At 35.3% G+C, this 16002-nt stretch overlaps 1 protein-coding gene across 3 annotated transcripts in view; it reads left to right on the top strand.

The window, feature by feature from the left end:
• Positions 1–16002, top strand: part of LOC106875078 (serine-rich adhesin for platelets) — a 98115-nt gene that overhangs the window by 21704 nt on the left and 60409 nt on the right. For all 3 annotated transcript variants that reach the window (XM_052972750.1, XM_014923047.2, XM_052972749.1), the window contains 3 exons: positions 9079–11405; positions 13348–13420; positions 14220–14298. In XM_052972750.1, coding sequence (XP_052828710.1) covers positions 9969–11405; positions 13348–13420; positions 14220–14298 — 1589 coding nt within the window. In that variant the 5' untranslated portion in view covers positions 9079–9968. The remainder of the gene's footprint in view (positions 1–9078; positions 11406–13347; positions 13421–14219; positions 14299–16002) is intronic.

Below are 16002 nucleotides of genomic sequence, written 5' to 3'. Positions count from 1 at the left end.
GCAACAAAATAGGCTTTATACAAATATTTTTTTAAATTGCCAAAAAATTAGTTTAATTTTCAAGAACCTGATAAAACAGGCAACTGCTATCCCATGAGCACTATTAATTTGTGAAATTTTTAAAGATGATTATCACCTCAGTTTCAAAGTTATAACATCACAAATATGGCTAATTATTCATTTAGGCTTAATTAGGCAAGATTACAACTAATTTGCTAGCCATTCAAATTGTCATATTTCCTAAAATATTCACCTAAATTTCACAAATGAGGTATCAAAATGTTTCTTTTTGGTTGCTCTAGAAAAAGTACAGTAGAAGTTAAATTTAAATATTTTCAAAAATTCATGATACCTATTTAAACATAGACAGTTGTGCACAATTCTTGATATATGGGCAGGTTTTTAGTAGAGGACATTTAGATTTATAGAGAGTGATCAATTATCAAGAGCTGAAGTATTTAATGAATGCAGAAACCAAACTATTGTGAAGAAGTGTTGGCCGTAGCAATAATGTGACAAGTTGTCATGAAAGTTTAACATTTGCAGCAAAAGTGTTGGTTTCTGCAGTGTCATACATACATAAAAAAGTGTGCATTGTTTTGTCCAAAATCATAGCATTGACCTATTAGATTATTTCCTTATACACAATATATACATATGTGCCACACCTACATCAACAGTAGGTATTCAGCTATGATATATTTACTCTAATCAGTTAGACAACAACTAAGACAAGAATTTGAAGGCAAAAGATATCTTGTTTTTATTAAATAAAATATTTTTTCTGCACAGTTCTGATTTATGTTAAATGATTACAGCTCAGGCCTTAAGTTTAGGTATTTTACTAAGGATTAAATTTAAATAGCTGATAAATTATTATTGAATTTAGTTTTTGTGAAGTGAATTCATATATGTTCTCTCCAAATACTAGCTCACTGTTTATCTGTCTTTTCCCTGTCTCTTTTGAGGACCTCATCCAATTACTACTTTCACAGTCTCAAAGAAGATTAAGTAATCTATGAGTTTTCACTTTCCTAATTTTTTTTTTAAATGGACCACACTAGTGATGAAATAGGAAGACAGTGTGTTAGCTATCTAGCTTGTGTTTATATTTGGTGGGGGTGATTATGCTTTTTAAGAATTACTCTATTTGTGATTGAAAAAAAATCATAATTTTTTTTTTATATAAAACATTAATTAGCACTGAAGACCTTGTCCAAAGAGAATGATAACTTTTGTGGATTACTTTGCTTTCCTTAAGATTTTGAAGGGAAGGACTGAATGAAGCCAGTGATATGAGATTGGGAGATAGCACAGCTAAAAAGTGAGCTAGTGTTTGGAAAATACTAAAATGGATACACTTGCAGCAAGACCCCTACTGAATTTTGAACCATAGCTCTCAGACTTTTCCAGTCCAGAACTCCAACCTAATGTACTTCTATAAAAGGAAAAGTGTTGCCTTGTAAAGCACTAATGCCTATGTGAATATGATTTAACCAATCAGTACAGGCTGACTTGTGATTGACATGGCAAATTTCAAAGAAAGTGTGCAAGTTTTCCTGTGAAATAGTTAGCTAAAGGTTCTATAAAAGTGGCTTACAGTTATAAAAAGCTGGAAAATTCAACCTCAGACCAAAGCTGCTCAACCATCTAGGTAAATCTATGTCACTCGGCTCAGCAAATTGGTCTCTCCCCCTTTTTGATTTGTCTTGTGTAACATGCTTCTGTTGTAGTCAACCAAAGTCATGTCAAGTAATGCTCATTATATGCATATTTTGTCTTCAAAGATTATGCACTACTTTCATAATCTAGCATGTTGTATTACAGAAGATTCCCAAGTGTTATGTTCGCTGACTGTTGTTCCATTAATTTATTGGGCGTACACTTGTAAATATATATGGGTTGATTAATAGAATATTTGAAACTCAATTAAATTTTAGTGTGGTTGTTGTCTTTGCACAGCTTAACTAACATTGTGAAGAGTTAAAAAAGAATACACAACTAACCACCACACTAAACACTTCTCAAGAAAATCATTTAGATATTTATGCTCCAAAGATGTGAGCAATATTCAGTGTTAGAGTGTAGTCTTTAAAGCTCCTTAGCAGTACATTTTGACCCTGAGAGAAAAAAAGTCTTTCTGAAAAAAATTTGGCTATAAGGAATATATAAGGTTTTGTATTTATCGCTAGTTAATGGAGATCATAATAGGGAAGAAAAATATTGGATATATATCTGGAGTAGAATCATTGGATAAAGCATTTAATAGAGTAGGGATTAAGAGAATACTGGGGATGATAGAAAGAGGAGACATATGTACATGAATTAAATTTTGTTGGAGTAATATAGTCATCAAACTCAGTGGGTCTGAGATCATTGTGTCAGAGGTGACAAAAGTGATCCAATGGTTGAAGTGTTAGTAATGAAAATGCTCATATCTGGAAGATTCCAAGACAGCTCACTCACTAAGTAACACCATCACCTCTTCAATTTTACTGAAACTTGACATAATGATAGATTTGAGGCAAAAATTAATTAGCAAATTTCCATCTAGATCTGACCAATTATTCAAAAGTTACAAGTGAGGTCATTTTGAGATCAAGCATTAACCTTGCATTCTTCAAGTTGTAACTTTTCCCTCTTGGTTGGAGCTATATAAAAGTATACATATTTAGAATCACAATGGTTTATGGATCACAAAGAGGACGTTGTTTTGATGTGTAATGAACAAAAATCTCTATAATAAATGAATATTTAAAATGACCATTTGACCGTTCAGAAGGATTTTGGAAAAATTCATTGAAGATAATAATGTTCCCCTGCCATTTTACTTTTGTAATTAGCTATAACAGATTTACACACAATCTATTGCATAGCTCAAAAACATAATTTAAGTAGTATTAACTTTTATTGTTTCCTTTGAAATTTAATTTCACCTTATTTCGTGGGCTAGGTATCCTAAGAGTTGGATGAGAAATATATGAAGGAGTTCTACAAATATTTATGATGCACTATATGCATTGTTACATTATATATTCAATATTTGGCTTGTTAAGCATCATTATGTATGTTTAACAGCATCTATGTTTTCCATTTATTTACCACTTTTTCCTACAGGTCATATGCTCTTATACAGTGAGAGAGAACTGAGCTTTAGATTATAAGGTAGATCATAGTACATATCTCCTTACAAAATGTGAATGTGAAATTTTGCTTGGATCCTCTGAAGAAATATAAGATGCTGGTATGTTTACGTCCCCGTAACTTAGCGGTTTGGCAAAAGAGACCAATAGAATAAGTACTAGGCTTACAAAGAATAAGTCCTGGGGGTCGATTTGCTCGACTAAAGGCAGTGCTCCAGCATGGCTGCAGTCAAATGACTGAAACAACTAAAGTAAATAAAAGAAAAAAAAATTTGTACACTGAAGGACATTTAGTATAAATATACAGTTTATTGTATAAATAATATTCACTTGAATAAACAATGCTCTTTATATTTATGTTGTTTACAGCTGGTATGACCCCTAAGCAAAAGATAAAACTTGTGACACCTCTGAACTGTTGAAGACAACAGAGAAAATGAAGAGATCTATAAAATTTGCATATAGAGTAGAACCTCTGGAAAATTGATCCTTCAGCAAGCTCCTAGCATGGCCGAAACAATTCTGAATGAAGCTTAAGTACTATTTATAACATTGTCCTGCATAGCTATGTGTATAATTATACTGAAGCTCCAAAATACATAGTTTAAAGATACCACTAATTATTAAAATGAAATATCCATAGCCTTGATATTTTATGACTTGCTAGCTATCAACTTGCCAATAACCTTTTCGCTTTTTTTTTTTTTTTTTTTTTTTCAGTTTTGTTACCATGTAATTTAATGCTCTGAAGGATATTCAGTTTCACACATTGTAAATGGTGACCATGATAAAATTTGTAATTTTAGCTTGCTGTTTTGTGCTGCACTTAGCCTCAAGCATCAAGAGAGGTTCATGCCTCAAATTTTTTAAACACATCTGGTCTTTGGATGTTAAATTCATTTTAATTGATGCTACCTTGAAACTAGGTCCTGGGAAGGTTGGCTTAATCATACACATAGCCATTAAGAATACATGTTTATAAATATAGATATATAGTAATACTAAAGTAATTCAGAATTGTTTAGGTCACAATCAGAATTGTTGATGGACCTGTTTCCAGAAGTTCCACTCATATGTAGACTCTATAGATCCCTTCATTTTGTCTGTTGTCTTCAACAGTCCAATATCTTGCATTAGAAGAGAGATGGTGTAGATGTGACAGAAAGGGGATAGGGGCCATGCATGCAAGTTACAGGGTGATGCATATAGTAAAATGGAGAGGGTGGGTAGGTGGGTGAGTTCACAAGATTTTGGAAGGAGAGTAGGAGCTAGAGGTGGTGGGGCGAGCAATTTAAGGGTGTATTGTGTGCAGGTAGATAAGTGGATAGGTGAGGGAGAATGGAGGGAGGGGGACAAACAGTATTGAGCATAGGTAGGTTGTGGGGAGAGGGGGACACAGACATGGATTTTACTTTGCTAGGCAGGTCTTCTCAAGCGCAGCATATCACCAGTTGATTTGGTCCTTTCTCATCTCTGTAAGATCATTTCTTGCCACCTCATCCCACATCTTCCTGTGTCTTCCTCTGCCACGGGTTTCCTCCACATTTAGAGATTGGTACTGCTTTACGCAGCTGTCCTCATCCATATGCATTATGTCACCATACTGGTGTTGCCTTCTCTCTTACACCCCATTTTTCTCTTAAAACATTTACACTTTGTTGTACATGCACACTGACATTGCACAGCCAATGGAGTATGATGGCTTCATGGAAAATTGTCTAGATTCTTGGAAGGAGATACAAGGACAACTGAGAAGTTTGAAACAGTTGAAGCCCATGAATCTTCATTGCTTTACATTATGAAAATGTCTGACAATTTATACATATTAGGAAATCTTTTCATTGTCCAAGACTTCTAGGAATTAACCAACAAAAAAAGAACATAGAAAATTTTGATACTCAGATATACATAACAATGCAGGAACATGCCAAAGATATTGAATATATAATGTAATAATGTATATATATGACACGGTGTGTAACTGTAGAACTCTTTATACACTTCTCATCTGGTCCTCTTGAAATGAAGTGAAACGATATGTTTATAGTTAAAAATACTGGAATTCATACTACAAAAATCATGAGGTAGGGAAGCATTTTTATCCTCAATGAATTTTTCAAAAATCCCTCTGAGAGGTCAGAGTCAGTTCAAATATTCATTTATTATTGAAATTTTGATTCATCACAAATCAAAAACAATGACATTTTTGAAATCTATAAATTGCAATTTCAAATATGTGTTTTTATATAGTTACAACCAACATTCAAAAGGTTATTAAAATTTGAAAAATGCAAGGTCAACCAACATTTGATCTCAAAATGGCCTTGTAACTCTCGAACAGTTGTTCAGATTTAGCTAAAAATTTGGGGTCCTTTTTGGCCCCAAATCTGCCCTTGTATTAAGTTTCAACCAAGTTGAAGATGTGAAAGTGTTCTTTTCTAATTTTAACCCTTTAACATTTAAACCTGCCAGATCCAGCTTCACACGCCTATTCTACAATGTCATTATAAAAATAAACAATCATGTTATCAAAATCTTGAAACTATGAGATAATGCATGAATTATTCAAAACAATTTGAATAAATAACTATTGCATTTGACAGAGTAATCTGAATGCGAAGAGGTTGTCGGTGAACTGTCCTGGAATCGCCCATGTGTGACTGAGAACATTGCTAAAAGTAACAACACTCTATACTTGTAAATTGTCATCAAATCTACCTAGATCTCTGCTAATTCATTTTTATATTTATGTAGCTGCTTACATAAGAATTACCTCAATAAGTGTTGATTTAGTAAGACACAGATAGTTCATTGCATCTAAATAAACACATTCCTACACAGATATCACCTTTACTCTTAAAATCTCTACACAGGCTTCATTTATTTGCAACCTAGGTACCCACACCATATACTCATTGTGTTCATGAATTGGAAACCTTTTCCAATGGAGATGTGAGAACCTAATCTAGATCAGTAGCAGCAGTTAATGTTCCTCTGAACTAGCAAATTGTTTATTGTGCTTGCTTAATCTCACTTTGAGTGCCCTCCTCTCATCATTCCTACTATGTCACACTAATCAAGCCTCATATTTAAATGCTTCCATACCTCCATCCCAGAAATAGAGGTTCCACATTTTCCTTACAGGCATAAACCAGCAATTAAATTAAACATTAATTACATTGTCTCCGTTTGTAGGAGGAATGCTAAGTCTATAGACACTGCTCATCTCAGTTGACACGTGTGTATGCTTGTATGGGACATGAAATATCTAAGGTTATACACATGTATTGGGTTATCCCATAAATAATGCGGTTTTTTCAATTGCACGAACTAAAAGTCAAGAGGGGGACAGGATAAACTACCTGCATCACCTTGCTTTAGAAGCAGATAATTATACTGTGTCCTTATTCTCAGTGCAAGTTTTGAAGAGTGCAGTTAGATTTTAACAGTTATGTTTTCAAAGCTATAATGGAAGTGACAAAGCATATTCGGCATATTTTTACTTTATGAGTTCAATAAAGGCAACAATGCAACGGAAAGTGCAAGGAATATTAATGCAGTATATGGGGGTCAGACAATAAGCGTAAGCCAATGTCATCGATGGTTCCAGACATTCCGAGCTGGAAACTACAGCCTAGAAGACCAGCCTCATCCTGGAAGATCTGTAGAGCTCGATGAGGATGTCCTGCAAACCTGGTGGAACAATATCTCATAACCGTTGAGGAACTAGCAGAGAATCTTGGATTTGATCGTTCAACCATTCATCGATACCTGCGTGCCATTGGAAAAGTCAGGAAATTGGGTCAATGAGTTCCTCACAAACTTTCCCAGTCTAATCCTGCGCAGAAAGTGAATGTGTGCACTTCTTCGCTGTCATGTCTCATAAATGAACCTTTTTTGGACCGAATAGTGACTGGTGATAAGAAATGGGTTCTCTGTAAAAATGTCAAGTGCCAAAGAGATTGGGTAAGGAAAGGAGAAACACCGGCATCACATGCTAAAGAAGGTCTTCGCCCACATAAGGTATCTGTTTGATGGGATATTTAACGTTTAGTCTGCCTTGAATTTTTAAACCAAAAGCAATCTACTGTGAGCAGCTTAAGTCAGCACTAGAAGAAAAACAACCATCTTTTGTTTCAAGAAGAAAGGTGTTCTTCCATTAAGATAATGCTCTTCTACATTTAACGAGGATGACATTCCAAAGACTGGAGCAGTTTGAATGGGAAACAATGCCTTGCTCACCATATTCGCCGGGCATTGCCCCATCTGATTATCATTTATTCCACAGCCATCATTTGGATGGAAAAAATATGAATCTTGTAGATGAAGTCAAAACAGTACTGGAGGAGTATTTTTTGTCACAGACAAGTGAATTTTGGAAGAGGGACCTTGCAAGTCTACCAGATAGATGGAAGAGCATTGTAGAAAATGAAGGAGAGTATATTTTAGATTAAAAAAGAACTTTGTTTATCTAAATTTTGAAAAATAAAAGAAGTATAAAAATAAAAACTGCATTATTTATGGGATGATCCAATATGATTATATCTGTTGATGGTTATAGTTGTTATTATACATAATAAATTATGTATATAACTCTCTGCATTTGTAATTTTATTGGTCTGTGCATGTGTGTGTATATACATAACAACATGAATGTGCTATTATTTTGGATAATGCAAATTGTGAAAGCTTTGATCCCTGCCTTAGTCATTTTACTTATTCCACAAATGTTTTGGGAAAAGTATGAGGACTACAACTACCTCCTCAAATTAAACTGGTTTACCATTTATTGATAGATTCCTCTGATGAGAAAATTTTAGCACTTGACTAATTACTACATATGGAATAATAAATATGATTTTAATCCAAAATTGAAGGTCTGCATAAATATATTTGAAATAGTTTATAGAATAGTTATCAAAAATAAATATGATTGTATGTAGACACATTTAAACCTATTTTAATATTGTAATAAAAAAATAAAGCTTGCTTACAATTTTAGTGCATTGTAAGCAAGGGTGATTTTGATCATTATTATAGTTTCATCATGCATGATATAGTTGAGATCTTGATATAACTCTTACTATGGTTGCTGTATTTATTTAAAAGAATTGTTAGTAAAAATAGCATGTCTAGCCATAGTGAATGGCATCTACTAGAGAAAATGATACCCAAGTAATTTTACAATATATCTCCAAATTGTATCAATCAGTGTAGGAAAAGAAATGATTTTGTATGAATAATGACTTTTTGTATTGGCATAAAGCATTAAACATACTATGTAAAAGTATAATCTTTTGAACCATCATACTATATGTGGGGTTTATTTTTCTGTGTTGGATCAATAAAAGAAAGTCAAACTGTGGTGAGCTTTGAATTTAAGGGTTAGAGGACAACTAACTACTGAGAAGCATTTAGGTTTGCATTCGTCTGTTTCTACATTTTAATGATAATGATATCAATTTCTTTTGAAGAGGCATGCTGCCAATTTTTGTAGAGATAATATAAAGTTAACTAAATTGACATCTAAGTATAATTATTACTGGTATTTGTTTTACCAATCCCAAGAAAATGAAAGACAAAATCAATAGTGCAGGGTTTGAACTCAGCAAGTTATTTAACTGAGTATTGTAAAGTATCCAGTCCAGCATTTGGGTATCTTTTAATTCCATATGGTTAATTCATAGATTAACCATATGGTTAATTTTTGTAGAAGAGGCAATATACTCAACTGAATGAAGTCCACTGTTATAGGTACATACTTTGTTGGAATAAAAGTTAAACTCTGACAGGATCTTAACTTAGAATACTATAAGCTTGATGTTTTACCCATCTTGCTATCCTTTAAATTTTATGTTATACGTGTGGTAATACCAATTTATTTGTATGTTTCTTACCAAAGTGTTAGTCTACAGTTTGTTTCTTTCTTTTGCAGGGCTGCTGTCTTAGACTGATGATGGAGTAGCTATTTTGGTTACGGCGCTGAGGGCTGCCCCCCCTAACCATGGCTAGAAATGGTGTGGTGCAACAATGGCTTGAATGTGTTCCTGCATTGAACAGTAGTGCTGGCTGCTACAAAAGTGAAGATAATTCCTCACTTCTAGTGGTTGCCAAAACCAGCAAGAATCTCTTTGGTGGTTGTAGAAGCTTTGTATCCCTTATATTTGTTAGTTGCTCCTTTCCTTCCTACACACACACTATAACTTTGCTTCTTGGTGAGAGCACTGGGACTTGCAAGTTGGTTGATTTACTTTACTCTTTTATACAGTTTTTAGCAGTCTTCTTAGTCATTCTTATTAAAAGACTTGTTGTAAAACATTTTTCTTTCGTTAATATTTTTTTCACCGATTTTCCTCTTCTCTTTTAAATTCTTTCTACCTTTATTTTAATTATTTCTATTTAAATATTTTTTTTTAAAAGTAGCTTTGCAAAAAAAAACTCAAGAAAACCCAAGAACATATTTCTCTTCATAATTATAATTTATTCTAAATATATATATAAAGAAGTAGATTTAAAACAAAAAGGCTATTAATAATTAAAGACTTTAGTCCCAAACCACTCCAGCTGGATTGCTCACTTGTTTCGTTATGGCCAGCTTAACTACTATGAGAAAATGTGGTTTGTATGATAACTGTATTGAAACATTGTCGCTTAAATTGAATTCCAGTTGCTTTACCACTTTAGTCGCCCCAACTCTATTGTTCTTTTTACTTCAAAGTAAATCATTTACTTCTTGCAATTATTGCTCAGGCCTCACCTTCAAGTCCCTGATAACATTCAAACCCCTTGACTCTATTAAGACCAACAGCCGTCCTTTGCTCACTTATGCCCATATTGTTCATCTGTTTGGCTCAAACTTTAACTCTTTTAGTTCCATACTTTCTCTGTTACTTGCTCTTTTTGTTTTTGCAAACTACACTCCTTTTGTGTTTAGCCTCTACTACAGTCAATGCTCTAACACATCATTTCTTTCCCATTTTCACCACCAAACTGAAATGGCACTTGAAAACACTTACTATTATTTTTCCCCTGTTCTGCCATCAACTCTTTCTTCTCTCTCTGCTGCAACTGACCAGACATTCATTTATTTTGATCACTTTTTCACTCCTCTTCTTTCTAGTACTACTGCTGCAACCACATGCTGTTTTTCCTGCCCCAATGCTTCATCCACCCTTTGTCCTTTGGCCCCACAACAGCAGCAATGCTAAGGGCCAGGACTGTTCCTGGCTTCAATATCAGCAGTGCTGCAACTGCCAAGAAGCAGCAGACTCAGGAGCAGGTGGGGTGGAAACAACTGCAGTGGTAGCAGGAGAAGCAGCAGGTGTGTGTACAATTCTAATGAGAGATCCAGAATTACGGATGTATGCAGGTGTGGCTGAAGTGGAATTAAAAAGTTCTGCTGTGGAACCACCAACAACAACAACAGAAGCATTGGTGGCAGGTGCTGACTCGCTGATGTTAAATACTATCACCACCAGCACCTCATCCACAATGATAACTGTGCGAATTCCTCAATCTTCTCCTCTTTCGCGCACCTCACCTCCTCCCCTTCTTTCTCCTCCATTCTCAGTTTCCTCCTCCACCATGTCATTATCTTCAAGCCTAGTCTCTTCATCAGAGACTACCAAAGATTTGCCAGCACCCACTGCTGTCACCATGACAATAACATCAGCAGCTGCAACTAATGCTAGTACTGTGGCTGTTTCAAATCTCCATCATTCTTCTTCAAAGTCTGTGTCAACACAGAATCCGGTGTCTTCTTCATCAGTAGCTCCTCTACTGACAACTACTATGATGATGATGATGTCTTCACCACTGTCATCGACATCCTCCTTACGAAGGTCCACAAGCTCAGTGCACAACTGGTTTCAGTCTGAACTGGACATGCGAGGTATTGAGTCAGTCTACTCTCGTTATATTATTAGTTTGCTCCTGCAACGGGACAAAGACAGTCATGAAGATAGTGGCAGCTGTGGACCTATTGAAGGGATCACTACTGGCTTGTCCCACCTTCGTCGAGAACCCATGGTTACTACGAGCAATCAGAGTACCACTAAAGTTATGCCAGATGAATCAAAGGGAGTCAGTTGTGTCAGCAATACTAAAGCTTCCCTCTCCACTAGTGCAGGGCTCTCTGTGGCAGGGACTACTACTCAAGGGCGCCGGCAGAAAGGAGTAAACAAGAGGGAGAAGTTGCCTTTATCTGAAGAGGAGAGCAAAAAGAGAGAAGCAGTTCAGTGCCTTCTGGAGGTTTGTGATGAAGTAAGTATTATTCTGAATCTGATTTAAAGCCTCTGTCTCTGTGTGTCTACATATGTGCATATTTGTCATTATTTTTGTGGTGTCTGTAAATGTCCCTATCCGTAAATGTCCTTATCTGATGTGTTTCCAATTGAAGATATATATAGCTTTAACTTACCATTATTTTACATTTACTTACAGGCTGGCATAAGTTGGATAAGTTGTCATGATCTAAGTCACTTCTTATTCAGAGTTATGACCCTTGACTATGTCTCGCTTGGCTGTTCTGTTTTTGATATATTTTCTATGGCCAGATGCCCTTTCTTATACCTACCACTTTACAGATTGTACTGGATACACCCATTAGGGTGGTTGTAATGCCCTCAATGAGACAAAAATGTCCTCTTGACACAACCTTGTCTGTTCTTTTACCAACCACCTATACACTACATTGGTGTATTTTATTGTAGCACCAGCATTTTGAGATTGCCTTCTACTCCATGGAACCAGTCTTCATTACTCTATGTTGCCTCCATTCAATGTGACTATGAGAGTGGTGGAGAAAGGGTAATGATAGAATATGCACTAGGGTGCAAAGGTGAAAGAAATAAGAGTATGATGGGAGAAACTGGTTGGAGAAGAGGGAGTAATGGAAGAGACAATACTGGAAGAAGTAAGGATGCAATCAGTAATCACAGTTACATGTTTGATGGGAAGAGAGAGAGAGATGGATGGATAATCATAGAGTTAGGCTATGGTAAGAGAGAAAGTGAAGGTTGTCACATAATGAGTGACCTGAAGGAAAGAAGTGGTACAGAAGGATGACATTAGGAGGTGGTGTGTATCAGATACAAACAGATTTGATGCTATTTCTCATTACTCATGATGGGAAGGGAAAAAGTAGAATGATAAGAATAGCAGTGGTAGAGAATTGAACATAGACAGATTCAGTGCCATTTCTTGTAACACGAGCAGTGTGGTATAGTGAACAGGAGAGAGGGTAAGTGATAGTATTGAACATAATTAATGACTGACCCAGATGTAAATGTATACATCACTGCCACTATTTTCTGATTTATTAAAAATATAATAAATTTGAATTTGGTACTATGTCTGTGAATAAATACTCATACTGGAATTAAATTTATAAATATTTTTTTGAACGGTGGTGCATCAGCATGGCCGCAGCTCTGAGCTGAAACTATAAAAAAAAAAGCTCTTATCCATTGTAATACAGACATCTAGCTTGAGAATATATACAGAATACCTAAAGGCAAATAGATGCTAAATGATTTAATACAGTCACAGCTGATTGAGTCATTAGGGTTGCCAACCAGAGAGTCACTGGTTCACAAGCTGTTACAAATGTAGTACTGTTTTTATTACCAAGACACTTAACTCTCCTGTCCACCTAACTGTAAGTATGACAGGTGGTTATAACTTGCAGTTGTCAGCATTGTAAACAACAATCATCTCCATAGTTAGCAAAGATGAATTCAAGTAGTTTTATATACCTGAGCCACCAACATAGAATCATTCATCCACTAGCTTATTTTAACCTTTGTCTAACTGTTTCTAATCAGTACATTCCCTCTGTATCTCAATTTATAGTCAATATTGTCAGAATTTTGGAGGTCACCGTTTAGTATCTGTACCAGTGGTGGTTGCTAAATTATGTTATCCACAATCATGCCATCCCATCTTTTTCTGAGACTTTCCAATGTATCCTTCTTTTTTTAAGATGGGTGTGATTAGAGGGAGATTTAACTGTTAATTCCAGCAGGTCAAATGATCATGCAGAAACTCTCTTGTTGGCTTGTTTATATACAGGTATTTAATACCTGTGTTGACCAAACAAAATCTCATGTCATTTCAGAACTAGATCTGTAGTTCAAAACAGTCTTTAAGCAATATTAGATTTAAGTACTTTTTTTTCTTCTTAAAAATTTGTTTCAATTCACAGGTGCAAGCAGGAGGAATTGAGAAATTAATAGAAGAATTAATGCTCAAATTGAAAGAATTGGAGAAGAAAGAATGTAAGTATCCCTTATAGCCTGAGATACAAATATGTAAGGAACTCTTTGATAAAACCTTAGAGGAATGAACATTGGAAATATTTGCCAAGAGCATTATTAATCTAAGTGAAATAGCTTTATTCAAGAATGAAGACCAAGATTCAACTTACCAGGAACTTAATTTGATCTCCATGAATAGAAAAGCAAAATACTTATCTATTGTAATGCTTTTTCTGTGTATGTGTGTCAATGTTTTGTGATTGTCTTATTTTAATTTTGTATCTGAAGTACAAGTAGCATTTTCTCTAATATGTGGGTCTTTTTTAATCATAAGTGATGTAACCAGGATTTCTATGATTAACATGATACTTAAAAGGTTGAAATCTTTTTATATTTTAAAAATCTGGGAGTTGAGTTCTGTGGGTCAGTGGTCTTTGAGAGGCCTGTCAGACTTTTTATAGGTTTTAATGAAGAAAAACAGCAAACTGGATTTAGTGGATACATACAACATTGTGAAGAGCAGAGTTTGTTAGTCTATTAATAGCATTGTAAGAAAAAGGACACAGTTCGATGTTCCAGAGATTGAAGATCTCTAATAAAGGAGGTTTGCTGTAAGTTGATTACTCTAGCTCTCTATTATAAACTCATTTCAGTTACCCTAAATAGATATTAGTGTAGACTACTTTATAGATTGAATAAGTTGAATTTTTTAAAACTTTTACTTAGTATTCACATACTTGTATGTAAAAGTAAAGAGAAATGCATGTACACACACACACACTCTGATTTTTATTAATTATTCATACCATCTCCGTTGTAGCAACTCAGAGAGAAGCGGTACCTGTCTCAGTAGCTACAACTGACAGTTCAAAGTATGTAAAACAAGATCCAGCTGAAAGGTAAGTTATATTTGCTTTCACCATCAACTAAAGCCAAATGGCTCTGAACAAGTGTATATCGCCTCTTGAAAATTTGCTAGTAGTTGCCTCATCTTATGCTGTTTTATATAGATAGTTTGTCGTAAAAGATGTGCACATGTATCAATAACAACTCAGAGTGATTGGTGAGCAATCAGATGTGAAGTAGGGTTAAGAGGTCCCTTAGTTCTTCTCACTGAAGACTTGGCAACCTACTTAGTGCTAGTTCCAAAGTGAACAGTAAATGAGCCGAGAAAGCATGGTGTTTTGAGGTCTTACCAAGAACTTATCAACCTGTCTGGTGCTGGTGTTACTAGAAAATGCACCTGCTACACACTGTAAAATGGTTAGTGACAGGGAGGGCTTCCAGCCAGACAAACCAAATCAAATGACATATACATCAATCTATAAGAGCCATAACTCCCACTAAAAATAACTTGACTGTGATGACTCCTCCAATTCATGCAAGCTTGTAAAGCAGACATAATACTCTCCTTCTGTCTATCAGTCTCCTTTTATAATCGCATGAACTTGCCCACCCACTCCTCTCCAATTCCAGGTCCACTTATCCCCTCACCCCTTGACTCTTCCACAAATTGATGGGGTTCAAAATTATTCATGGTCAATTATTCTGCAAAAAAATAAAGCAAAAATAGCTATTGTTTTTAAGAAGAAAAGGACCAACGACAAAAGTAAAAAAAAAGTGTGTAAAATTAGCAGTTGAAAATTGCGAATGAATACCATCTGCACCTTGTATGTGTATGTACGTACATATATATACAGGGTGCAGTGAATAAATTGTCTAAATTACGCAAAAATAAAAATAACACTGACCTCCCATTTTAACAGATATATTTACTAAAATTACATAAAAATATATTGAAATACTCAACAGTAAATTTATTCAAAAAAATCGCCACTGGCTTCAACCATGGCCTCCAGACGACTTTAGAATCTCCTGCAACTCTTCTGGACGGTCTCCTTCTTTAAATTAGTGAATGTTGCCATAATCCTTGCCTTCAGTTCATGTTTGGTGTTACAAGGATTTTTGTTGGTCTCTCGCCCAACTGCACCCACACATAATAATCAAGTGAGTTGCAGTCTGGGGAGTTAGATGGCCTGATATTAGCAGTGGTGTGATTTCAGAAATTGTCTGACAGCCATGACTGGGTTTTCCTGCTTGTGTGGCATGGTGCAGAGTCCTGTTGCCAGACATAGGTTCTTCCAGTAGCCACCCTCTTCACCCAGGGCAGCACTACCTCCTCCAGGCACTTGATGTAGGCCTCCATGTTGAGCCTGAGGTCATGTGGGAAAATGAATGGAGGCATAACGTCACCATCGCTAGTGATCACTCCAAACACCATGATGTTGACTGGATGTTTGCTTTTTATCACTCTCGTTATATGTCCTCAGATTGACACACAAACATTCTGATATGTTCATATTGGAGCTTCTGGTATGAATGCCTAGCAGTACAGCATGTCATTTCCAAATTTCTGGCAGAGTGAGTTGCGTCATGGTGCTATTTTCCTCAGATGGTGCCCAACTAACCCTACTATACTGTATAATTGATAAAATTAAAAATATCAAATGGCAACAATTTACCCATCACACCCTGTATATACAGGGTGCAATGAGTAAACTATCATCTACATATATATACATATATATATATACATATATATA

This window comes from Octopus bimaculoides, chromosome 14 (assembly GCF_001194135.2).
Source record: "Octopus bimaculoides isolate UCB-OBI-ISO-001 chromosome 14, ASM119413v2, whole genome shotgun sequence".
Lineage (NCBI taxonomy): Eukaryota > Metazoa > Mollusca > Cephalopoda > Octopoda > Octopodidae > Octopus > Octopus bimaculoides.
This window is presented reverse-complemented; position numbering and strand designations above follow the sequence as displayed.